We start from the raw sequence: 25,759 nt of genomic DNA, 5'->3' as shown, positions 1-25,759 counted from the left end.
ACTATGCTCAGTAATATTGGATCCTGGCTAATCGTATCCTAGTTACAATATTTCATTAATGTGATGATGAAAGAACATATCAAACTTTTCTGTATCATTGCTGACAGTGCTCAGTAATGTGGAATGCATACTGATTATGTTAACAGTAATAATAATAATTGTTCCATAAATGACCTGGACTTGCTCACACCTTCACTCTTTCGTCTTAATAATACGGCCAAGTCTTCATCATGTCAGGGATGTGCTTCAGTATGTCACCTTTATCCATGTGACTGGTACTGTAAATTAGGGAAACTGGCAGATCCATATTAAGAAGAGATTTTTCAAATTAGAGGGGTTAGTTATAGCAGACTGGATGGGTTAGAGCTTAGGGATGACCTTGATAAACCCCATCAGTACGAAACTTCCTGGGTTGAAGAGAACTGTATGGTGAATAGCCTTGATACACCCCATCAGTACGAGACTTCCTGAGTTGAATAGCAAGGATGAACTTAAAAGGATGGTGCCCTTTCAGTCAGATGATGTTTTGTGTTTTATTCTTGCATAATTGAATTCAGTGGAGGAGAATTTCAAAGTGGATGGGTTAGATATCAAAGTGGAGGAGTTTGATGTTGCAGTGTAGGGGTTAGATAGAGCCCTGATTAACCCCATCAGTACATGGGGACTCAATGACAGAAATAAAATTGTTTGATAGCAGCAGGAGTAAATGAAAAAAAAAAATCATAATCAGATTGAAGGCGTTAAGTTCACAGTAGTTGTATATTACATAAGAATTACTTATTGAAGTTGTATCAGCATATATAGTCAGCCAGTTTACCCAGATTTACAGTATCAATTGTATGGAAAACCTTGATATAGTAATGTGGACACTAATATCAAACCTCTTACTATGATAAATAAGAGACTCTGAACCCAGTGTTATCTGCCTAATGAAGTCAGAATATTGCATAAGTCATAATTGTTAGACTAAAAAGAGGATTGATATTGCTGTTTACATTTGTTTAGTTGACAGCAGAAATTCACTGTGTTTCCCTGTATGATATGAGCCTGTTAGTCTTTTGCTTGCGAGAAATTTAAGTCTCAGTACAGTATGTACGAACATCAACTGTCTCGTAACCGTAATGTGTTGGTAATCACAGGCCGGTATCATACAGGGAAGGTAGGAGTGAGTATCTGCTGTTGACATTACACATCCATGACATATGAAGCCTTAACACTGTACGCTGTACCGTAATTGTGAGGATACGAGAGTTGGCCTGACTCGGACCTGAAGATACGAGGGTCCGAGTTGAGCCAACTCTCGTATCCTCACAATTATCTTACCCACATGCTGAAATTGTGTTTATTGTGAGGATACAACTGTTTTGACCAGACTCAGACCCTCGTATCCTTAGGTTCAACATTGGACCTGAGGATACGAGGGTCTGAGTTGGGTCAAAACAGTTGTATCCTCACAATAAACACAATTTCAGCATATGGGAATAATCCATCTACTTGAACAACTGACAGCAATAAAGCAACACATACACCTGATATATAGGAAATTGAGTGTAGTGACTGCTGATGAATGCTTTCCTAATGCTGATCATTATGCTGATGAATGCTGTCAAATGTTGTCTTATGTCTGACTCAAATGCTGTGTTGCATTGCACCTTGCTTCATGCTGTAAGAAGTTTGTCATTAAAAAAAAAAAAAAATGTTCTTATGACTTTTTTTCTGCTTCTGACCTGACTTAGTTTTTTTTCTATCTCTGACCTATGGGACTGGGGTATGAAAACATGCAGAGAAACTTCATAGATTTTATTGGTTCCCGTACTTCAAAGAGTCTCCGGAGAAACTTACAGACCAATTGCCAAAAAATTTTAAGTTAAAAAAAAAAAAAAAATAAAATAAAAATTCAAAAGTCAGGAAAAACTGAGTAGTTCTTTTGTCCAATCTTTCGGACAAGGGCCAAAAGTATCGGAACATCTGGGCAGGTGGACGACTAGCATCCACCCCCCTTTGGTCGGCTTCCGTTTTCCTTGTATCAATCACTGCGACGTCCTCTTGATCCGCAGCTCCGTCCATCACTTGGGTAGTCCTTCTGTCAGCTTCCCTTTTTCTTGAATGATCACCGACATCCTCTTGATCCGCTGTTCCAGGAAGGTGTCTGGTCCATCCATCCGTCCATCACACTTGGGTAGTGGCTCAGTCCACCCATCATACATGGGTAGTGGCTTAGTCCACCCATCATACATGGGTAGTGGCTGTCCATCCATCACACACGGGTAGTGGCTGTCCATCCATCACACATGGATAGTGGCTCAGTCCATCCATCACAAGGGGTAGTAGTTTGGTCCATCCTGTCAACTGCCTCCCGTGTATTGCATAAATAAAGATTGTTGGCAATACCAAGTGTATAAACCCAGACTTTTTTCTTGTCTCATTTCTCGTGCCAGAAGCTCCACACCTGGAACAAAAAATTGCAATTAGTATTCATGACATGAAACTAAAATTCTAGATATAAATATTAAAGATATAACTTTCAGTCTACCATAGGCCCTTAAGCCAATTCTTTTTTTTTAATCAAATTAAAGGGGTTCATTACATACAAGTGCCTTATAATCTCTGTACATACAGGGCTAGATGACAAAAGTCTGATGGTAACATGATAAACACAAGCCTATGTCGGTCAGAAGTTCTCTAACCTGGAGAGACAAGTGGGCTCATAACACCATTAATCCCTTGACCCTGGAGGCATTCCATTGTATGCCTGCCATCATTTGAGTTTTAGCATAAGTGAAAAAATTAGATACTAACAAGTCCCTTCAGTACAAGATGCTAAAGTCAACTGCCAGCATCAAGCATAAAACAGTCAACTGGGTCACTGGCTTAAAAGTGGCAATGGGAACTTGAACACCTGAAAAGTAGGTTTACTGGCAGCAATGGAACTATTTTATATATATATATTATATATAAAGGATAGTGCCTGTATGCCACAACATATTAATCTAAGGAATACTTTGAGTAATGTAATGTCATCTGCTATGCATAGATGAATCTGGATTAAAAACTAACTTGGAAGTCCCATGAACCTCCTCTAGATGATCTATTGTTGAAGTCTTGCACAGCCATTCTCTGTGTTACTTTATGAAAAATGTAACAGAGGGAAGGGTGAACATTCAAGTCCAGGAAGGCAGTAACTATCCGAGGACCAAAGACCTCTGAAAGTCTATGAAAGACCAGGCCAGGTATATCTGGAGCACCAAAAACATCCGCACAGTAGCCCATGAAACATGAAGTGGCTCAGAGTACCAGTTCTCCCATCTGGAACAGGACATGGATAAGAAGGAAGGCGGTATCTTGAATAAAGCAGCAGGTACAGCACTGATGGAACATGCAATGCCTCACAGTGTCCTGGAGTATACATAGGTTGTATAAAAAGGATCATCAATATCATACTGCTTGCTGTGATCCACCGAAAGATCAGTGTCAAGAGGCCCAACGTATTCCAAAAGGTAATACGCATTTCTAGTATCCAGAGAGCATTACAGCAACAAGCAGTGTTACTGGACTGGTATATAGCATCTCAATGCATCCTGTAGTGTAACAGGCAGGTCATCACTTTCTAGTCAGTGTGCTACCTGTAGGGGAAAGACAAGACATCCAAATTGCCAAGGACTAGAGAACAAATTACGCCTCACAACAATTTGACCCCAGAGTGAGGAATCCAGCAACAAAAGGTGGTTTACTAGTTCCTGCTGTTTAGTCATGATGCCCAAGGAGGAAAGACTACGAAGAAAATTCCCCCAATCTGGGCTGAGACCAGTGTCCGCAGCCATAACCGAGCTGGCAGGACATTCCCTTTATGAAATGTTTCATCTGACTTTGGGGCTACTGGAGACTAGACATCCTTTGTGTCTAGTCTCCACTCAAATACTAGACATCCTTTGTGTTAAAAAAACTAAAAACTAAAACAGTGTTGTCTGCTAGTTCTGAGTGGTGCCATAGGAGTCCCTAGGCTGGAGTCGAGGCCATTCAGTCTGACAATTTGAGTAGTGGATGTAAAAGGTTCTGCCATGAAACTATATTGTATGTTGCAAAATGACAGTAATCTATGCCAAGTTAAATGTAAAAACTGCAGTTGGCGTCGCTCCTGTGGAGGAAAGAAAAAGGAGAATCCCTTCTGCCATGACCAAGTAAGTTGTGATGACTCCCATAGTGCTAAGACCATAAAAGTTTGCTTTAGGCTTTTCACCTGACGTCAGTAACTCCATTCAGCTTAACCAATAGCCACATATAATCAGACTGTAGAGCAGATTTAATGAATTAGAAACAAAGATGATGAATTTCTCTCTATTAAGGTTCCTCAAATTTCATGCAACCACAACTGGTATTCAAGTTACGAGTGGTCAACTCTTGTCAGGTGAAAAACTGACTGGTCTGATATATGAGGACAAATACCACCAAGTGCTATCCCAACCATGAGAACAGTTAGATGTCCCTTTAACAAGGAGTATACTTGAGGGCCGATGGCCAGCCTAATTCCCCTGGTGGCATTACACAAGCAAAATATTTCCCACCCCTACTTATGGATCAGACCTGCACTTTACCACCACACCAACTTGGTCCCTCTAACCACAAGACTGCAACTATGAACTGGCAGGGTATCCTGCATTAATCTTCTAACACAAACTTTAGTACTGTATAAACTTTCAGCTATACTAGTTATCACCATTTTCCCCTCATCTTTACAATCCTCTCCCCCTCCCTTATTTTTCCTTAACCTAATCATACTGCTTCTTCCCTCCCTCCTACTCACCTCACCCAACCCCACCTCCCCCCCTCCTTTTTCCTACACCTTAACCTGTTGCTTCACTCCCTGCCACCCCTCCATCCCTCCATTCTCTCCTACTCACCCTGCATGTTCCATCCATTCACACCTACAGGGGGTCCAAGTCAGGCTGAAACATTCATTTTTTCCACACATGGGCACAAAGGCAAAAGGTTTAAGTATGAAAAACGTTTTAAAATAACGTTTTACATGTAACTGCTGCTGTAAATTGGGGGAACTGGAATACTGACAAAGATAATTGTATAAGGTAATTTTTCTTTTTCCTTTCCTGAGGTCTGAACAGGTTGTAAGTGGGGGGAACAATCATCCACACAAAGCAGTGCTGCCTACTTCCCTACCCATTATTCTTTTTCTGTCTATCCCCTTCTCCTCACATCCTTCGTCACTTTTATTACTCTTTCCACATCAAGTGACTACACTGAGGAACATGCCAAGCCGTTTCCTGTCAGCCTGGAAACCATTTATAATGCTGGGGGGTAACCATATAACCAAGTTACGTGCGGCATACTATACTATGGTGCCAACGTTAACTGGATGAAGAGAAAGATGGTGACCATCTGAACAAAACCCTCAACTCTTCCCATACACCTCACTATGATAAGCCATTATACTTGAGTAAACACTGGTTCGCTGCACAGGACTGTTCTATATGGGTAGTTGCCTGTGGCTCATGGGTATGCTCATATCAGGATTACTCAACTGAAATATTTAGAGTGGTTGGTTGGGGGACTCACCATCCACTCAATGTAGTGCTGCTCTTGGGTGACTGCCCTTTCTTCCCTTCCTTTCTGTCTCTCCTTCATTCTTTCCTTTTCCTTCTGTCTACAGGTGACTACACTAAGTGACAAGGCAATTGGTTTCTGGTACACCAGGAAACCATTTACTACGTTGGGTTAGTTTTTGTTTTTGAAGGCTACAACATGCTTGCATGTGTCGGCCTTGGTCACCTATAGGTGGCTCTCCATGCTGCTCGATCTCTGGCAGCTTCCCTATTTAGTCTCTTATCCCTGAGGTCACATTCAATGACCTCATCCCAGGTCTTTTTCAGTCTACCTCTCACTACCCTACCCCCAACATTAACAACTCTAACCTTCTGCACCCAGTTATCATCCCCCATCCTCTCCACAGGCCCAAACCATAAATCTACCTCTCATCATCACAACACCAATACACTCAAGTCCCATCGTACCTCTCAAGTCTTCCATCGTAAACCTAGCCCCCCCAGGCCTTGCACTCAAGGACACACTGCACATCCACCTAATCACTGCCACTTCTGTACGTTTCAGCCTGCGAATATCCTCTTCCTTTACTGCCCAGGTATCTCAATCATACAGCATTACACTCCTAACACATGCCACATACAAAGATCCCCTAGCATGGAGGGAAAGCCCTCTCAATGTCAGGAGAGGCAACAGCCCCCTAAACTTCTTCCAACCACTTCTAACTCTAGCCAAATTATGGCACCTGGTGGTTTAGTGGGTAACTGAGGCACTCCAATCGGATTGAGCTGGTGCATGTTATATCCAAGGGGTGGTTGGGGTTTATCGTAATGCCACTTTAGGATGAGTGGGGCTGGTCACTTTCATCTTAAATGTCAATACCAACTTGCCTAGCCCTGGGCTCCTACACTCCTTATGGGGCAACACAGGAGAAAAAAAAAAAACTTACTGTATTAATCTTCTTCCGTTATTCGGAAGGCCAATTACAATCACCCCTTGGATTTCGTGGGAGTATATTCCTGCAGTGTGAACATATCATCCCAACAGAGGAATTGGTTTGTTAATCTTCATCCCACCTCTGTTGTCCATTCCTCTTCAGATCAGACATGACACCTGCAAAAAAAATGTTAGTTGTAAATTTGATACTGTAAAAATAACAATATTGCAATAATAAAATATCGGTAATAATAGCGTGTGACGAGTAAGGATTGAAGTTTGGATGATGAAGTGCTTGAAAGGGTACAACAAGGATGAAAGGTGGCTGGTTCTTTGAAAGCAGTGATAAGAAATTGGGAGGTGAGCATGAAATAAAAAAGGGCTCTGCATGATAGTATTTTGATACCAACTAACAAATGGAAGTGAAGCTCAGACCTTGTGGGAAGGAAATACATCAAGAGTGAGTGCTGTGGAAATGAGTTACTGTATTTGACAGGAGCATGTGGAGTTACATTGAGACAGACTGACAAATAAGTGAAGGAGTGTTGTGTGGATGTGATAGAAAGCATTAGGAGAAACACTATGACATGGTCTGGCCATGTGAAGGGAATGGAGAACTAAAGACTAACAAGGAGAGTGCATGTGAATAAAGTGGAGAGGGGGAGAGGGAGGGGGAGGCCGAGGATGGGCTGGAGGGATTGCGTGGAGATTTATGAGAGAAGGGGGTGTGAGCTGGGGAAAGGACAATGAAACGGCAGGGGACAGGGCAACATAGAGGCTGTTTGTGGCCATCCCTCACAGGATTAAGGCACCTGGCAACAGACAATAATAAACTGTGATGAAGTAACCACCTTTTCCTACTACAACACAATACGACTAAAAATGTATAGACTGCAATGAAGTAACTACCTTTCCCTGCTACAATAACACAGCAAGACAAAATAATAAATTTAATATAACACTGATGCAGGAACCACCTTTCTCTGTTTCAGTAATACAACTCAATCCACTCTGCACACACTGCAATGCTCCCCCACACCACAACTCTTGCCAAGAGCAACACTAAGTCTTCAATACAACCTCACAAAAAGACCTCCGTGAGTGACCAAAGTGGCAGATTCCCTAAGCTCCACTGGGTTAACCAGATGAGTGTGGGGTTGCAACAACATCTCTGTTGTCCCTCTTCAGGCATCAATGATAATCAAATATGGGCAGAGAAACACCATCCTTTCACCTTACAAATACTGTACTAACCAGCCTCGCTCACCTGTGGAAACTAGCCACTAAAGTGACAAGCAAGAGGCGAATGTGAATTTTTGTCCCAAAATGTTTATGATGCAGGATTTTCAGCTAATGCCTACACAATGAAAATTTCTTTGGGATAAACAGAACTAACAGCCTTGGTAATAAAACTGCATTATTGACAAAAGTTAAAGTATGTGCTACAACAAATGGGTTGGCAGAGGGTTAGTGCCCCTCTCCATAAAACTCAAAACTGCCACCCCTTATGGGATTATGGTGTCTAGCTACAGATTAAATAGTGATACGTGTGTATGTGCAAGTATGAAAGTACTGTATGCTGAAGGCTTATATTTACTGTGTAGTTACATGGTAATTTACTCAAATACAGACTGCACAGGAGACTGCTGTCTACCAACAATTATGCCTGAGTCAGTGAAATTGGTAGCTAATGACATCCTACAAATAATGTTCTGTGATGCACCACGGTTAAGGGATATTTACTGATATTTCACTCTGAAATCTCATCACACTGCTTCGTAATGGTGTTTACTGTCATGTTTCTAACAAGACCACCGTCTGGGAACACGAGCAAAAACAGTTATTTACTCTAGTTTCAGTCTGTACAGGACTCTGAATCCTTTCAAGTTTTCATGTTGTACATGACGTGTTAACACCAACACCCCACGTTATTCTGTCTGGTCTTATGGTGCTCACTTCTTTTACAGCACTGCACCAATTGGCAAAGTTTGGGACCCTTTTTGAAGCCACAATTATGGTGAAATCTGAATAATGTTTAAACTGAATCAAAGAGCTTCTTGAGCTTAGGGAGGAAGGGAAACTTATGAGTGAACAGAAACCGTAAGGTCTTCAGTACCAGATAAGTAGTTAATTTTTGATGCTAGAATCCAGTCAATTGTGAACTTATTTTGGGAATGAAATTTCATTAATTACAGTCTTCATTCTTCTGTGTCTGAGCTTTAGACTTTCAATTTTTGCAGTTGCACTAATGGGGATGTACTTTAACTTCAAAAAGAAAAAGAGATGAAGTGGGAAATTATTCAACTGAAACTATTTTATTCTCACAATGAACACCAATCAGTACAGTGATGAATGAAACTGCACTGAACAAACAATGTAAGAAGGAATAATAAAACAGAAGCAAAACAATCTCGTGAGGGACAAGCAGATTGTTAACAACGCCAGTCTGATCCATGACTGGGGCAGGGAGCAGTTTTGAATTTAAAACTGGTCATTCACACAACCCAGACCAAAATTGCTGATAAAGCAGCAATACACCACTCCTGACTGAAATGGCCAGAGTATGCATGAATTATGGACAACAGATGACAGACAGTGGTGGCATAATGGTGTGTGTGTATGTTGGAGGACTGCTGGGACTCACAAAGTCAAGTTTATAACCATCACCTGGACATTTAAGACCTACAGACACTTTAATGCCAAAAGGGGTGGCCAACCAATTGCCTTGGTATCACCCTGTCCTCCACCAATAGACTGCCCTTTCTCCCTCAAATATACCTCTCCAACCCATCCTTCCATCTCTCTTATCCCCCCCCCCACCAACTCTCATACTCTCCCAGTCATTCTTCATCTCCACATGGTCAAACCATCTCAAAGTACTCTCCCAATATTTCTAGCATATCCACAACACAATGCCCCTTCACTTCAGTCCACATCACCCAACATCCTCCTCAGATAATCCACTTCCACTTTTAATAAGAATAGTAAGCATGGAAAGACATTTTGTGATCCCAAATAACATAAAGTGAAGCTTAAGAAAAATGTAAACAGACAAACTACTATAATCTTACTGCAAACAATGTCAACCCACCTCTCCTGGGAGCTGGTGGATGTGTAAGGTGTCCTGCTGATCTTTTTGTGCTGCCGCCGCCTCTTATGCCCCTCTTCGTACTTTCTGGGCACATCATCACACTGATGGCTGATGTCCCACGGTTTCTCCACATCGGGCAGTTCCAGGTCCTCTCTTCGGCAATCCAGTTCCTGCGGCAAAAAAAATAAACATAATTTGCAGTTTCAGACAAGCCTGGGGTAACTAATTTTCAAACAGTTTTTAAGAAGATTCATTCAAGTCAGAGTAATTTGTCAATTTACTAGAATCAGCTTAATCTTATCTGGTCACTAACAACTTTTCACAGGGCCAGCACCCTGATCCTAGCCTGCTACTTCCTGACATCATGACCTCTCAAAGGGTTAACGAAAGCTGTATTTAACTCTTGTGGTCCAGCAATTCTCATCAATTGAATAAAATGGCCCAGAGTAAGAACAAAAGTAGAAATGTCACGGAAATCAAAATACAGGATATAAGCCACAGACCTGGAAAATTCTGGGCCAAGGTGAAGGAACTAGAGTCTAACTGATAAACCAACATGCACCGGACCTAACCCTGGCACTCTTCTGACGTCCCAACCTTGTAACATTAAGTTGGTTCCAATTTCTAACTGAATAATGTTCTCAAAGCGGCAAGGTAAACGTAAATAAGTAAATGGGTACAGCCAAGCCAAGACACCGCACATCCCTTGAACCTAACCCATAATGGCATTACCCATAATATTATAGCGTGCTAAAGTCATTGCTCAGGCGGTAAATTGAAATTTTAGAAAACCATTTGTCAAAATCCGCCAGCACGACTAGCTTTGCACTTGTATCAGGTTACTTGCCTTCACACTTCCTCTTTTGGTACACATTAATGGTACTTACCTATTCTGTGATGAATGTAGTTTGCCAACTGGCAGCCAAAGAGATGCAAGGCCTTCTCTCAGTCGGTGTTCAGGCGTAATTGACGGACAAATCGCCCGGCTCTTCCTCCCACCAGACGCCATGATTACCTGACAAGTGAGTCGTGACGGAGCCGAGTCAAATTCAGCTATTTTTCCTTGGTTCGACATAAAAATGACGTAATACTGAGACAATTGTAAAGACAAATTTTGGTTGCTCATCTTATTTCATATTAACTACAATTTAACTTGCAAAATAGGATACAAGCACTATCGACTCCAGCCATGGTCTTGAAATTACTGGAATCGCGCCACTTTTGACTCTTGAATGTTTGAGTTTCAACTTTCTTTTTACTTGGATATTATTCCTAGGCCTCCCATCGGCTGAGAATGGGCTACTCGAGATAGTTTTGAAACCTCTGAATGCCAAAATTTCTCAGCTAATAAAAATATTCTTGTTTTCACCTAAATAGAATTACCAAGAGTACCAACTTCTAAACTTTTCTTTTAGCTGTCTTGAAACTCATGGACCTTACCATCAATGGACCGTGGAATCTCCACTATTGTTAGTCTAATTATTGCTATAAGTATCAGTAAAAGAGAAAGGGTTAATTAAGATAGTTTCTGAAGCCAATGACTGCCAGAATTTCTCAATTGAACAATATCTCATGTATATCTACATATAACAGGCTTAGCTAGGTATACTAACTACTTACCTGGGTATACCAACTAATTTTTTAAGGCTGAACACTCCTAGTTATCATTACCAGAGATATGGCTACTTGAGAAAGGTTTTGAAGCTTTTACGCTTTCTGACTAGTGATTATCCGGTACATTTATTACTTTTGTCTGTTCTCTTCTCCAGGAGGCTCCCTCTTTCTTCCTCTCCAAGTTGACACCTAGCATAAATTTTTCCATTCTCGATGAACAAGCCTAAGTTTACATACCAGTGAATTCTACATGATGGAGTTACACTTGGCGAATGAACATGAACAAATATCAGCAAACATAGGCAGTGGGCATGTGTGACCGATCTGGAGAGCATATCGGTAATCGAACCTGAACGAGCTTGTGTGAATGTGAATGGGTGTGGGAACATCAACATCCCTTCAAGAGCCCATGGATAGCAATAACTCCAGTACAAAGGGTCAGGCAGGAGGCATTGAAACTATAACATAGAGTATTCCAGTATAGTTTATTATTATTATGGCACAAATGCACATAATACAAGGAAATCACAACAAATTATCAACACACCACACTTACACCAACCCTGATATTTGTTTTAATCATTATCATCATCATCCCAACCTCATTTTCCACATTTGGTAAAACAATGGTCTTTTAATTTCTAACTGATTTATGCTTATGTGGCTTCAAATATTAGTGAATTTTGACTTACGGACTTCTTGAGTTTTAAGCCAACTCTCAGTCCCAATTAAATTTATAGGAAGGGGAGCAAACGCATACAATGACTGAAACACGGTGCAGCCGAGGCCACATAAACACTTCAGATTATTACATATGGCCATCAACTTCGTACCTGTCTTGCATCTTTTTATCCTGGGCGTGTCTCTTACATTAACCTGGCTAAATCCACATGATTTTATTCAACATGGGTAAAAATCTCCCTGGACTTATGGAGTTAAAACAGTCTCAATAAAACCTACAGCCTGGCCACACTTTTATTTTATTCCAGTTACTCATCATCATCATCATCACCATCACAGAGAGCATGATAAAGTAACTGCGGGAGAACTATTACAGCATGTCCAATTAAATGGGCCATACTCTCATTCACTCACCTTTAAGCCCCCAGAATCCTGACTCCATTAAATACACTAGTACCAAACATTTGTAATCAGTCTGCCACACATACGCAAATATCAGGGCTGGTGGAAATCTAGCGTAGTTTTGATGGCCCCTCAGAGATAACACACTCCTGCCTTACAAGACAATAAGTCATATTCTAAGTGGCATACAAGGCTTCATAAGACCTCTTCCTTTGTGATTTATCATCCATGTTACAGCTGAGATGGTTCAGCCTTGTGGAGAGAATGGAGAATGAGACTGACTAAGGCAGTGTACATTATGTGAGTGGGATGGAGGGCAGAGAGGGCAGGATGAGGTGGAGGGGAGAGAGAGCAGGAGGAGGTAGAGGGGAGAGAGAGCAAGATGAGGTGGAGGGGAGACAGCAGGAGGAGGTGTAGTGGGTCAGGAATGAGGGTGGTGTGAGCTGGAGGACAGGGTGGCATGGAAACTATTATGGTCACCCTTTCTGGAATTAAGGCATCTGGTTATAAATAGACAGAACCCTTACCATTCTCTTTTATGTTGTCTGTATATTCCTAGTACTGTACTGTACTGACAAGGTCTGGTGCTACCCAGTTATATCCCTTAACTCATTTCCTATCCCCTAAAAGGAGGATGGTGGTCTACTGAAGGGCAACTTTATCCTACAGTCCACCAGGCTCATGTCCAGATAAGCCTGGGGCCGCTACTACTAATACTGCTTCTAGTACTGATATACAGTATGTAGTTAGCTTTTGTAACATACACAAGGACAAAAACATGTGCTGTGGCTAACACGTACATTAAATCACTGAGGAAAAGGCACTAGAAAATCTTGGACACTCTCAAAACATGACCCAACGAGAGAGGAGTGTAAAATGTGTTTCACCAACGCTTATCAATTAACTTTTAAACTGCGAGTTGACTTGCTTTATCTCCTGGCAGTTTAAGGGTTAACTGGCTTATCTAGCCAACTCTCGTAGTTCACAACCAAACAGAATGATAGGTAACTAGGATTCACTACTATTATTATCACCATTACCATATTATTATTAATATTTGTATCACCATCATGAACACCACCATCATTATCATATATTATCACCGTCATTGTCACCACAAATCACTTTCACTTACCATCACTGTAACATACACAGCAAACTCATATTCATTATCATCATCATCAGCAGCAGCAGCAGCACCATCACCATTAATGCCATGATCTTCCCCATAACCAACTTAACCATCATCACCAATCTAACCCAACCCTCCAACATACATCATCATCATCATCACCAATCTAACCCAACCCTCCAACATACATCATCATCATCATCACCAATCTAACCCAACCCTCCAACATACATCATCATCATCATCATCATCATCACCACCAAACATTAAAAATCTACTACATACAACTATAATGTCTTTAGATATGAGGAACTATATCTAACAAAATTAACTGCTATATCAAAAGTTCATATAGATGTAGAGTATACAGTACCTTATAGCATGGAAGTACAGCGAGAGAAATATAAACGTAAATATCTTACATCATCATATCACAATATTCTTAGTCAGTTTGCTTTCATTTTCATCTAGCAAAGGATCCCCAAGCCTTTCAGTTTAATTGATAGCCAGTTGTAGTCAGACTGCAGGATAACTCTGACTAATAACCAAGGATATTCATTCCTACCTCATCATATTTCATATCCATGAGTAAGTATACAGTGGGGCAGCTCTATCAGAGGAAAACAAACTGACTACACAGGTTTTATACAAAGCATAGGGAAGATCTACATGCAGAACTATCATCACAGTACCCAGCAAAACAGGCAAAAATGGCACAGTCTGCTGGTGTGGGTAAGCCAGTGGAATAAACGATGCAACGTAGACAACACTAACGCTGTCCGAGCTGTCCCGACAACACACGAGAAATCAGCCAGCAGAGTGGATGAGCAGATTATATATAGATGAACCACCCAAACAATTATGAATGTAAAATGAAACTCAAAATATGAGTCAATTTAAACATCTCAAATTCAACACATAATTTAGTGAGAATGTCTGAATGAGTTAAAACATGAATGGAAATTTTTACAAAATATTTCCATCATCACCATTCTAACCTCTTTCCTATGGCATCATCATCATCATTATTCTAACCTCTTCCCTGTGGCATCATCATTATTTTTCCACCAAAGAATGGGTTTACAAAGCCTGAATTAGAATGGGAATTATGGATTAGAACAGAAAAATATGAACATAACTATCTAACTAATGAAGCTCCGGATATATTATATATTAAAAAAAAAAAAAAAAAAGTTCTAACCCAACTAAGATCCCAAACTCCTTTCAGTTCACTTGACAGCCAAGTGCAGTCACATAGCCGGGCTGATTTGGCTGGCAGCCAGGGAGATCCACTCCTACCTCAATAAGCCCCACCAAATTTCATGCAACCTCGACTTAGTACTGAAGGGAGTGGCGCAGTAGTCAGATAAAAACAGATGACTACTGATCAATGAGTATGGCTTATGAGTGAGTAGGCATGACAGAAACAAACCATCTCCCACACAGATTCATTACTAACCTGTAGATAAGACTCACCAACTTTCAACCAACCATAACATGGTATCTGTGTCAATAGGCCAGTTCTATCAGATAAAAACAAACTGACTTTACAAATACATTACCACATTAAAAGGGGTTACTGGAGATGTCAAAAAGACTGAACTATAAAGGCATGAGAGTCTTAAAGCAGAAATGACATCCAATCACACACAGCACAGGTGACCAGGACATTGGAGGTGTGCGAGTCTGAGGTGGTGGTGAAACTCATTCGGCCTCCACACATCTGACTGTGTTGACCCACCGTGTTTTCAAGGCTTGACCGTACCTGTTAAGAAAAAAGGATTATTGCCACATTTCATACAGCCTATTTTGTCCAGAAACCAGATCAAAAAGGATTATTACCACATGACCCACTACACACTGTTTTAATCAGAAACTCAATGAACAGGGTTTTTAAAAGTTTCAATAAGCAAACCTTCTTTATAACAAACCTCCACTTACTAAATTTCAGCTTTACTTAACTCTGCGCCAAGTGAAGACCACCATCACCATTCATACCTACCTCTTTTTCCACCCTAGGATGGGGTGAGGCAGTATCCAGAGAGCGAGAAAAACCTGACAGGGGATGGTAACCCAAAGACTGCAAAACTGAACAGGCTATACTCTCATTCAAGCCCCTGGAATCCTGACTCCACCTCACACACATAAATCTCCACTCACAGATTAAGAACTTAGTGATTTATGGCACACATGAATGCACACAATACTGGGTTGTGTGGAACTGTAATGACCCTAATGAACTAGGGAAGGTATATTGCTAAACTGGCCTTGTATATCAATATTACAAGTAAACATTATCTTACACAAATTTCAGTTAATGATTAATTTCTCCTCCCCTCCCCACGCACTGGAGGGGGACGCCTTCACGTGCTGGCACTGAAATAATTAGGCAGCTCCAGTGTCCGGTTATAGATATGTCCCTCAACTCTCTCCCTATTCCCTAAAACAGGATCGTAAACTGCTGGATGACGTCAACTTCAGTCTGCAGTCTAGTGCATTGAAATCCTGGTGGGCCAGAGGCTGCTACCACTACTACACTATTACTACGACCACTGCTACTGCTATTGCTGCTACTACTACCACTACTACTGCTGCTGCTGCTGCTACTACTACTACTACTACTACTAGTCATTCCACTCACTGTGTTAAGAGTGATATTTGCTCCATGCAGTGCCAGTCCACAATCACACGCCACCACACCACCACCTCCACTGGCCTCACTACCAGATTCATGAAGACCTTTGACCTGAAATAAACATTGCAATATACTTATCACTCTCTTTCTCCCTCCCACTCTCTCTCTCTCTCAACAAACAATGCAACTGAGGTCCCACACAAACACGTGATATTCTCTCTCTCTCCATTTACATCAACCTACTTACCAATTTATTTATTGTTATCTATCTACATTCCCGTTTAATTATTTCACTCCTGCCTTTCCTTTAAAATATAACCATTTACTGAGTTCCAAGTCTTCCCTATATCTCATCCTTCTCCTCTACAATCCATTCTTTTCATTTCCTTTCTCTAAAACCTGACCCAGCTTAATTGATGTAATTTCTCTCTCTCATTCTTTACCTGGCAGACAGGGCAAATAACTTCATCCATCTGTTGCCATTGCACTTTACTGGCCAGCGCTGCAGCATCATAATTACACACCTCAACAAGAAGACGCTCCTCTGTAAAGAATAATAATAATAATAATAATAACCTTACTGTGATGAGGGCAAAATGCATCATACATATTCATCATCATCATCATTATTCTCACCACCACCACCACCACCACCACCATCATTATCATCATCATACAGACCTCTTTTCCCACGTATGGATGGCATGAGGTGGAATAGAGACCTGATAAAGGAGTACTTGCAAAAGTCTGCTCTGTTAAATGGGCCACACTCTCCTCCACACAACTAGGCTAACACAAAATACTGCATCATCACTTCAGAAACAATCCACTCTCTCTCTCTCTCTCTCACCCACCTTCCGAGAGAAGCTCTTGTTGTATTTCTTCAATGGCTGCTTTTTTCTCCGCTTCCTCCTCACCATCCCTGAAACAGCAATGAAACTTAATGATACGCACCAGCTACACGGCAATGAAGCTAGGTAAATGAAAAAAATAAACAGTGATTATATTTTCTGAATCTCTCTCTCTCACCTCTCCTAAGCATCGTCATGAGTTTTCTTTTTTTTCCACTTATAGGTTGGCTAAGGCAAGATCCAGCAACTAAGAAAGAGTCAGTATGAAAGTAGAGGAACCATCATCATCATCATCATCACCATCATACCTTTTTTCCAGCCCAAAGATAAGGTGACGTAGGATTTAGAAATAGGATAAAAGTGGGACAATGATCACCACTACCACCACCGCACACACCACTACCACTACCACCACTGCACATACCACTACCACCACCACCATTCCACACACCACCACCACACACACCATTATCATCATCAATATCATCATTAAGATATGGTGAGGTATGACAGATAAACAGACTAACTGATAGATAAATAGAAAAACAGAGATATACACAGACACACTTACCGTAGTGGAGTAAAAGCATTGGAGTGTGTCAGTGCCGCCCATTCAACCTCCATGACATCTTGCACCAGCCCAGTAAAGCGACTGTTATTGTTGTTGTTCAGGGCATCACCAGCTGCCCTAAACCGTTCAACCAGCTGTGAACGACTTGACCGCAGCCTCTCCATACACCGCTGCATTGGAGATGAATATTTATAATGACAATAACAACAACAGCAACAATAATAATAATAATCATCATCATCTGCCAACGGCCATACCACGTTGAGTACACCGCTTCCCGTCCGATCAGCGAAGTTAAGCAACATTGGGTCTGGTTAGTACTTGGATGGGTGACCGCCTGGGAACACCAGATGCTGTTGGCATCCCTACATGTCAAGTGGGGTTGGTGGAGGATTAGTGCCCCTCCCTGTAAAACAATTAACTCTAAGCCATTGGCCACCCCGTCTGGGATACATGGCGTCTGGCAATGAATGAATGAATGAATCATCTGGACCTAATAATAATAATAATAATAACAATAATAACAACAATAATAATACCTGGTAATAATACTATAATCATCATCATCATCATAATCATGTCTAGTTTCCCATGTAAGGATGGGGTTAGGTATAGTCCTGGAGCAAGAAAATATAAAAAAAACATCAATAACTCCATTATTATAAACATCCTATTTATGTGGATATTTTCTCCTCAATTTCAGTTGATTTGGGAATCTGTTTTGGTTGACGCTGGGTGTTCTTCATTGAAATTCACTTGGGTACGGAATTAAGGTTCATCTGCATTTCCTCTCTTTGTTTCAACACTTACCGGTATATAGAATCTGGTACCTGTAAAATCACGGTTTCTGCCAAAAACAGAATTTTGAGATATTGATCAATTTTTTCATTAATTTAGACAAAGCTAAGACACTTTTCGTCTACGGCATTCTCACTGCAAATTATTTTTATTTTACTCTTGAAGATAACTTAACCTAACCTTCAGGAGTACTGGTATATAAAATAAAAATGATTTGTGATGTAAATGCCATAGAAAAGAGGTGTATCAGTATTGTCTAAAATAACATAAAAATGGATCAAAATCTCGTAACTCTGTTTTTGGCTGAAATTATAGATATATATATATATTTTTTGTCACCTGGGTTCATCATCATCATCATCATCATCATCCAGACCTCCTTTCCCATCCTGGGGCAGGGTGAGGAGTAGCAATGTCCAGACAGCCCAAAACTGCCCAATCCAATGGGCCACGCTTCCATTCACTCATCATTCAAACCCCCGGAATCCTGGCTTATCGGATACCTCAAAAACATTCACCACGTTCTGTTGCTTCACATAATCGTATCGACTGACAGATAATACCCCCTAACCTGGTCAAATGTAGGTTCCAAGGTTAAAGGGTTATACATATACCTTGCAAAAAACCTCAGAAGTTACGACACTATAATAATGTTGCACCGAGCTACTTCCTAGTCTAAACAAAAGTAAAGTAGCTTTTCTATCTATCTATCTATAGCCCGACGCCCTAATCCCGCAAAAGGGTGGCCACAGACAAAACGCCTCCAAGTCACTCTGTCACCCACCATTTGACTCCCCTCCCCCCAACTCACCCCCCCCTCCCTCATATACCTCTCAACTCCATCCCTCCACCTCATCCTCGGTCTACCCCTCCCTCTCCCTCCCTCCACCTCACCTACATACACCCTCTTAGTCAGTCTTTCATTCTCCATTCTCTCCACATGTCCAAACCACCTCAGTAGCTTTTCCAATTAACAATTAAAAAAAAAAACTATTAGTCCTAAACGTGCGAAAATTTGTCAGATAACAAATTATACAATCACAGCAAGCTGGCTATATAAAAAATAAATATAAAAATAAACAAAGGCGAGCTGGTTCAGACCTTGCGATACACTTCCTTCCATGACAAAGTCCTTCCTCTGGGGTTCTTATACAGCCTCCTCAACCCCGCCCGCCGCTCCTCCCAGTTCTCCATTACTCCTCTGGCATTAATGTCCCTTGTGGGGGTTTGTAGGGTTTCCTAATAGCGTTGTAGAGTCGACAGCACAAGCAGGATGGTGGCTGACTCAAGCAAGATGAGACAGGATGCTTAAGATTTGGCTGAATTTTGACAAGAATTGGATACCTCGTCCCCTAAGATACTTCGTCACTTTGGCTCAAAACTCCTTTTTTGTGCTAATATATTAATTTTTAAGTGCATTTACATATCGCACAATAATTTCTTTAGTTATAGGAATAATGATAATAATGACTTAAGATCCTGTCATACCACAGCAAGGCTAGGTACCGAACTATTAATAAGTCGAATTCCCTGATATTCTGAAAACATTGCTCTAATGGCTTATCTTGTTTTTGGTACAATTATTAATTTGCATAAAACTGCAATCATAAATATCCATTACAGATACTAAGTCATTGATTGCTATTTCTTATAACTTATATGACTTGAGGATGTACAATTCTCCACCAGCAGACTCATAGCCGTTTATTAAACAGGTCTAAGATAGTTACTGCACTATTGAATTATGGTTTGGCAATATCGCGCCTCCATGCTAAATCTGATGCAGATTTTTTCTGATTCACTTTTCCTCCTATTGACGTTTCTTCTCCCTCCCCCGTCTCTCTCTCTCTCTCTAGGGATAGGAGGAGGTAGAGAAGGGAAAATGTAAGAAAATAAAAATTGCAATGAGGGAGGAAAGGGAGACTATTGGGAAGGAGGGGGAGGGGGTGAGGAGGCAGGGGGGTAAGGAGGGAGGAAGGGGAAGGTGTGGAAGAAGAGGGAATGGTGTGGCAGGGGAGGGTGTGGGAAGGGGGAGGGAGTGAGGAGTAAGGGACGAGGGAGTAAAGGGGAGGGTGTGGAGAAGAAAGGGAGGATGTGGGAATGAGGAAGGGGCATCAGCCAACAACCAAATATGTCACAGCAAAAATTCATTCACAGATGCAGTCATTTATTGAGCATTGAGTTTACATACACTAACACTATTCATAAATATATATTGTATCGTCTCTGGAATATACATCAGGCACAATCATACCATATTAATGAGGTATGTTCACCTCTCACAATCATTTTTATAACAATTTTTAAATCCATATGATATCTAAGTGTGTTTGTATGTCTACACTGCCAACAATGCTCTGCCAACACTGTGTATACCTTCACTATTTGCTCCTCAAACTCCCTTCTCATCCCTTAAAAGGAGGATGGTGAACTGCAGAAGGCCAGTTTCAGCCAGTAGTCCAGTGGGTTCACATTTATATAAGGCTGAGTCCACAAAACCAACTCCTTAAATGTTAGAGCATCCTCCTCCTCATATTCCTTTGGCATGTGCTTCAGTGTAGCTAGTTAGTAAGAATATCTCATACAATGTAACAATTCCATGCCACAACCAGCAGGGAAACATCAGCAAATCTGTTATCTTTAGGGTCAAAGGATGTAACTTCATGTTGCAGGGGGGAATAACCCACCCCTACCCATGTATGACACACAGGTATTGGCAAGGGAGACTTCTGAAGTGTAGGGTGAGATGTGTGGAATATTTTGTGGGATTGGCAGTGTTTGTGAGTGCAATAAAAACACCACAATCACAATGAGCATGACAAAATATCTGTCAACATATCTACCTATTAATTATATATTCCGATGTCTTAATCTTGGACAGGGTATCAACAAACAACCTGCTTCAATGTCACCCTGTTGTCTGCTATCAGGCTGCCCTTCCTCCAACTCACACCACCTTATTGTATAATGTATAAGACACTCATACTGTTTTATATAACACAACAGTGCATCACAAGAACTGTACACTACCATTAATTTTCCATTACATAATCTCTTGTCCTCAGTACTGTTGAGCATCAAACACACACACGCACACACACACACTCTACCCAGAGATAAATTCAGATATACAATAATATATACAGGTATACAACTTATGCAGTTCGAACAGTAACAGTGTGTGTGTGTAAAAGGTTCATAACTTCTACTAAAACTCAAACTTCTGGTATACATATAAGGCCAGACTCCTTTGACATACCAGGGGATATATTTATAACTTCTCCTAATCTTACGCCAAGTATAACAACAATGGTAAAGGTGGGACAAACACCATGAAGTGATTGGATGAGGTGATCATCTCTGTAACTGAGGCCTCTGAGTCTGTGGTGGGTTATTCACTTAGTCTGGATACTGCATCATCCTAGTCACCACAGTTACCTCCACTAGAGGTTACTCTAAATACTCATTTTACCTGCCAACCCACAGAAACTGGATGGACACCTGAGCTGAGCAGTGCCAGCCACCTGCACCACAATTCAAACCCTGACACTAACAGGCTGGCAGCTTTGTGGTCAGCAAAGCATATATACATATTTATCTTCACTTACATAGTTACCAAATGCTTCACAATGAAATCAGTGAATATTAATGTGATACAATACACACAACAACCTGATCTGTGATATTACAAAACTCTCAAGGAGAAGTCTTTCCTGTCAACTGGTAAGGATCTTTATAAATCCATCCCCTGGACTCTAATACCTACTTATGGCTAAGTCTGTTATTATGCTCAGCTCAGGTTACAAACAACCATATGATCTGTGTTACTAGTGAACTGTTGAGCTGTTATAAAGACATTTCTCCAATAAAATAGTCAGCATCATTAACAATTACATTTTCTGGGTTCTAATGCCTATCTATTGCTTGGTCTGTTACTATATTCAGCTTAGGTTCCAACATTTTACATTGCAGGTACTACAATATGGACGGAGTTGTTATGGTGCAATCAGAGGGGCATTACTGTGCTGTATTACAATAAAGTACAGTAAAACACTTGGTCTAACCCCACCTGACTGCATAACTTACTGAATATCTAATCAGTCAATGCAAGAATGGGTCCTCTATCTTGTCAGTATCACTATTTTGAACTATTTAATATCACAAGTTCACATTTTCACTCATGTCTTCATGTAACCCCCACCTGACCAATCATTTCACTCAGTCAATAAACTACTCCTCTGAAAGTCACAAAGCACATAACCACCACAACTGTGTATATGAAATAGCTTCTCCCTCTAACAGCTATTTTTGTCACCTATGAACTATGCCATTATGCAAAGACTGATGGTACATTAAGGCAACAGTCGGCCTGGCTTGTTGCACCTCGTTTGGGTCCAACTTGGTCGTGGCAGAGGAAATACTTGAGCCGTTACACTAAAGGTAGGGGATATATTAACTATTTACACTTTTTATTACAATACACTATTTTCTCTCTAAACAAAACTCATTATGTGTTTCCCAATACATAAAATGGTGTATTTATCTATCGATCTGTACAATCAAGTGCCCTAATTCCGGATGGGGTGGCCATGAACTAAATGTCTCTACTGTATGTTATCCTGTCCTCTGCCATTTGGCTGTCCTCTCTTCAAATCACAACATTCTCATTCATAGACCTCTCCACCCCATCCCTCCACCTCATCCTCCATCTCCCTATCCCTCTCTCCTCCTCCACTCATATCGACTTTCTGTCTGGTATTTGCTTCAGGTAAGGAGGCATCAAACATCTTTTAGACATAGGGTACCTCACACACTACTAAAATTCTTAAACTGTAGTGAAAGGATATACAGGTACTGTACTTTTACTCAATGCACCTCAAGTTTATCATTTGGCTCCTCACCAATACACATGGCCATATATATATTCAATAAATTCTCTCTCTATACATATAACCTGCAATAAATACACATCAATCACTATCCCTATCCTATATAATTTCTAAGATTCTATTTATACAGCAAAATGCAGCAATATATATTACGAGAATGCCACACACATCTTCATCCCACACTATAGTCCGTTCACTCTAACTTGGCAGAGATTTTTGTCCTTTTGTTGCTTATTTCTTGAAGCTCAGTGGCTGAAAAGACAAAACTACATCCCTTCCACAGCACTTCTTCATGACTAGCATCATATTCTAGTGTTAATCTTTTGTTACATTTCAATAACAGAACAAGACAATACTGTGGCACCACATTCTTTCTACAGCACTTCTTTGTGACTAGCATCATATTCTAGTGTTAATCTTTTGTACCAGAATAAGATAATACCTGTACTATGACCCTACACATTTTTCATTGCACTTCTTCATGACTAGCACCAGATTCTGGTGTTATTTTCTTACATGTCAGTGGCTGGATAAAGTAGTACAATTGATCTACATCCTTTCCACAGCACTTCTTCATGACTAGCGGAGCATTCAAGACTGCGAGATGGGGAATTTTAGCCAAGTTAAAATGAATGCAGTATAGTTTTGCTTTCAACTTAGGGCATCGTTCATTTATTTATTTATTTATTTTTGAAATTTCCAATCATTTTTTCAGTTTCGGAGAGAAATTTAGGACTGAAGGGGTTCGACAGAGCTGTGGATAGATAGAAGCTTTTACAGTAATTGGTGGGGTCAGATAGATAGAACTCTAGATGGAACCTGAAATAGATAAATAAGCCTTGGATAGATAAAGGCTTTTTGAAATAGAAGGGTTAGATAGGAAGGACTTGAGAGAGAGAGAGAGAGAGAGATTTTTTAACTGGATGGGTTAGACAGACAGACAGATAGATAGATAAAGCCTTAGATAGATATACAAATTCTGAACTGGATTTAGCTAGAGCCATCATTAACCCCTTCACTACAACACACCCATCCTAGGCTGAAAAAAATGACCCGATATTAACCTAAAGAATGAAAGATGAAACTACCTTGGACCAGCTGACTAGTAAGCTAATTCCCGTATATACAAAATTGGTCATTTAATTGGTCATATATATTTTTTCCCCCTCTCTCTCTCTCTCTCTCTCTTTTAGGACGATGACCAGAGAAAGGAAAAACAAATTAAGATACAAAAAAAATCCATTCGTAGATTACAGGTGTCCTCTGTTCGTATATCTAAAAATAATTTGAAATTTTTGAACAAGTGAATGGTGCAGAGTTCAAATGCCTGTATTGTCGATGGTTAAAATTAATACACTTCAAATAAGTAGATGCTAATGTCTACAAGAGATATTTTGGGAAGTACAGAGAGTTTTCAGTCCATTACAAATAAAGGTAGATGATCCATTACCTGTAGAAATGTTGGGTGGGTGAACGGCACAGGTCAGAGCCGGAATTCTTTGTTTTCCCTAACATTTTGGGTTCCACAGACCCTGAAGATGGGTTCTGTGTGGCCCAATATAAAGAACATAAAGAATGCCAGCTCTGTCCTGTGTCTCTACCACCCATTTCCATTACTGACATATTGTAACTTGCAATACTTTGGTGATAGAAACTCCGTGTACAACGCAATGACGCCTTCGCCCAGGCTTGGGCTCTGGGAAAGCGTGCTAGGTCAGCAAGTTTAGTGGGGGCATGTATGCACTGGGGGGGGACACATATACATCGGGGGTAGACATATTGTGGAGGAGGTACAATATTATGGTCATGGGAACTCTTTGCTAAGGGTTACAAAACAACTTAGCGGAAATTAGCTTCTTGAGATGTATCCACCTAACACAAACCCGACTAAAGATGAGGAATTACTGTACTTGAGAAAATCCTGTTAACAGATGCAAGATACTGGACTGATATTTCTGAGGAAGTAGAACTGACCTTCACAAATCTTCCTTATTCTTTTGTTTACATAAAGATACAGTAATTTATCATGGAATACAGTTTACAGTTCTATATACCGAACTTAATGTCTAATGTACGTCAATATTTTTCTGCTTCTGAGGATGGTAGATTCCATATATGCTTGGCTCCAATACCCTTCCTTTAAGTTTGTGCAATCTTCAATACAACCCACCTATATCATCTGGATAAATGCTGAAAACCTGTCCATGGCCTGGCTAATTTCTATTTCTAGAGATGCTGGAACTGACTAGATATGGGGAGCTTCAGGGCGTAACTCTGAACATACCAAACTCAATGAAATGGAGGTTAGACAGTATGTTTTTATTTATTTATTTATTTTTTTACCCATTGAATTTTTTTTTTCTTCCACAAAGCACCATCCAAAAAATAATATGACACTCTGTGGGGGAATTTCAAAGGCACCATGGCCGGTATTCTTGTTGGTTAGGGAAGCTCCTTAACACCTTTTCCTTAGTGAATTAATTGTGGATATGCCTGAATAATATCACTAAGTATGCTATTTATGCTGAAAATGGAGGTAGTGGAACGATTTAAGTGACTCAGAAGAAGACAGTCAGGAGTAATAACCAAAATAAACTGCTTAGGAA

At 40.5% G+C, this 25,759-nt stretch overlaps 2 protein-coding genes and 1 non-coding gene across 3 annotated transcripts; 1 reads left to right on the top strand and 2 right to left on the bottom strand.

Annotated features, from left to right (window-relative positions):
- Positions 1-1,795: 1,795 nt before the first annotated feature.
- LOC145407541 (uncharacterized) lies at positions 1,796-10,589 on the bottom strand. The gene is made up of 4 exons (XM_080278464.1): positions 10,468-10,589; positions 9,581-9,750; positions 6,503-6,666; positions 1,796-2,449 (listed from the first exon to the last, which is right to left on the bottom strand). The coding sequence occupies exons 1-3, from the start codon at positions 10,587-10,589 to the stop codon at positions 6,614-6,616; spliced, it is 345 nt and encodes a 114-aa protein (XP_080134590.1). The 3' UTR covers positions 1,796-2,449; positions 6,503-6,613.
- A 4,385-nt stretch (positions 10,590-14,974) lies between these two features.
- Ripalpha (RPA-interacting protein alpha) lies at positions 14,975-19,473 on the bottom strand. Its single transcript, XM_080278380.1, has 6 exons — positions 19,366-19,473; positions 17,467-17,636; positions 16,899-16,966; positions 16,488-16,588; positions 16,051-16,155; positions 14,975-15,174 (listed from the first exon to the last, which is right to left on the bottom strand). Exons 1-6 carry the CDS (start codon positions 19,456-19,458, stop codon positions 15,031-15,033), a joined length of 681 nt encoding a protein of 226 aa, XP_080134506.1. The 5' UTR covers positions 19,459-19,473; the 3' UTR covers positions 14,975-15,030.
- Positions 17,710-17,828, top strand: LOC145407590 (5S ribosomal RNA). The gene has a single exon (XR_013898741.1). It is a non-coding gene; the product is annotated as a 5S ribosomal RNA (ribosomal RNA).
- Positions 19,474-25,759: the final 6,286 nt, after the last annotated feature.

This window comes from Coenobita brevimanus, chromosome 73 (assembly GCF_032717465.1).
Source record: "Coenobita brevimanus isolate Jiangsu-jjx chromosome 73, ASM3271746v2, whole genome shotgun sequence".
In the NCBI taxonomy this organism is placed as follows: Eukaryota; Metazoa; Arthropoda; class Malacostraca; order Decapoda; family Coenobitidae; genus Coenobita; species Coenobita brevimanus.
This window is presented reverse-complemented; position numbering and strand designations above follow the sequence as displayed.

Bases quoted from the DNA above. Each gene is read 5' to 3' on its own strand.
- LOC145407541 (XM_080278464.1), bottom strand. From the start codon at position 10,589: ATGGCGTCTGGTGGGAGGAAGAGCCGGGCGATTTGTCCGTCAATTACG. The intron at 9,751-10,467 runs GTAAGTACCATT...TTTTTGCCGCAG, and splicing joins CTACATTCATCACAGAATAG to GAACTGGATTGCCGAAGAGA. The intron at 6,667-9,580 runs GTGGGTTGACAT...TTTTTTTTGCAG, and splicing joins TCCACCAGCTCCCAGGAGAG to GTGTCATGTCTGATCTGAAG.
- Ripalpha (XM_080278380.1), bottom strand. From the start codon at position 19,458: ATGGAGAACTGGGAGGAGCGGCGGGCGGGGTTGAGGAGGCTGTATAAG. The intron at 16,156-16,487 runs GTAAAGAATGAG...TGTTTATTTCAG, and splicing joins TTATTTGCCCTGTCTGCCAG to GTCAAAGGTCTTCATGAATC. The intron at 15,175-16,050 runs GTGAGTGGAATG...TTTTCTTAACAG, and splicing joins CAAATATCACTCTTAACACA to GTACGGTCAAGCCTTGAAAA.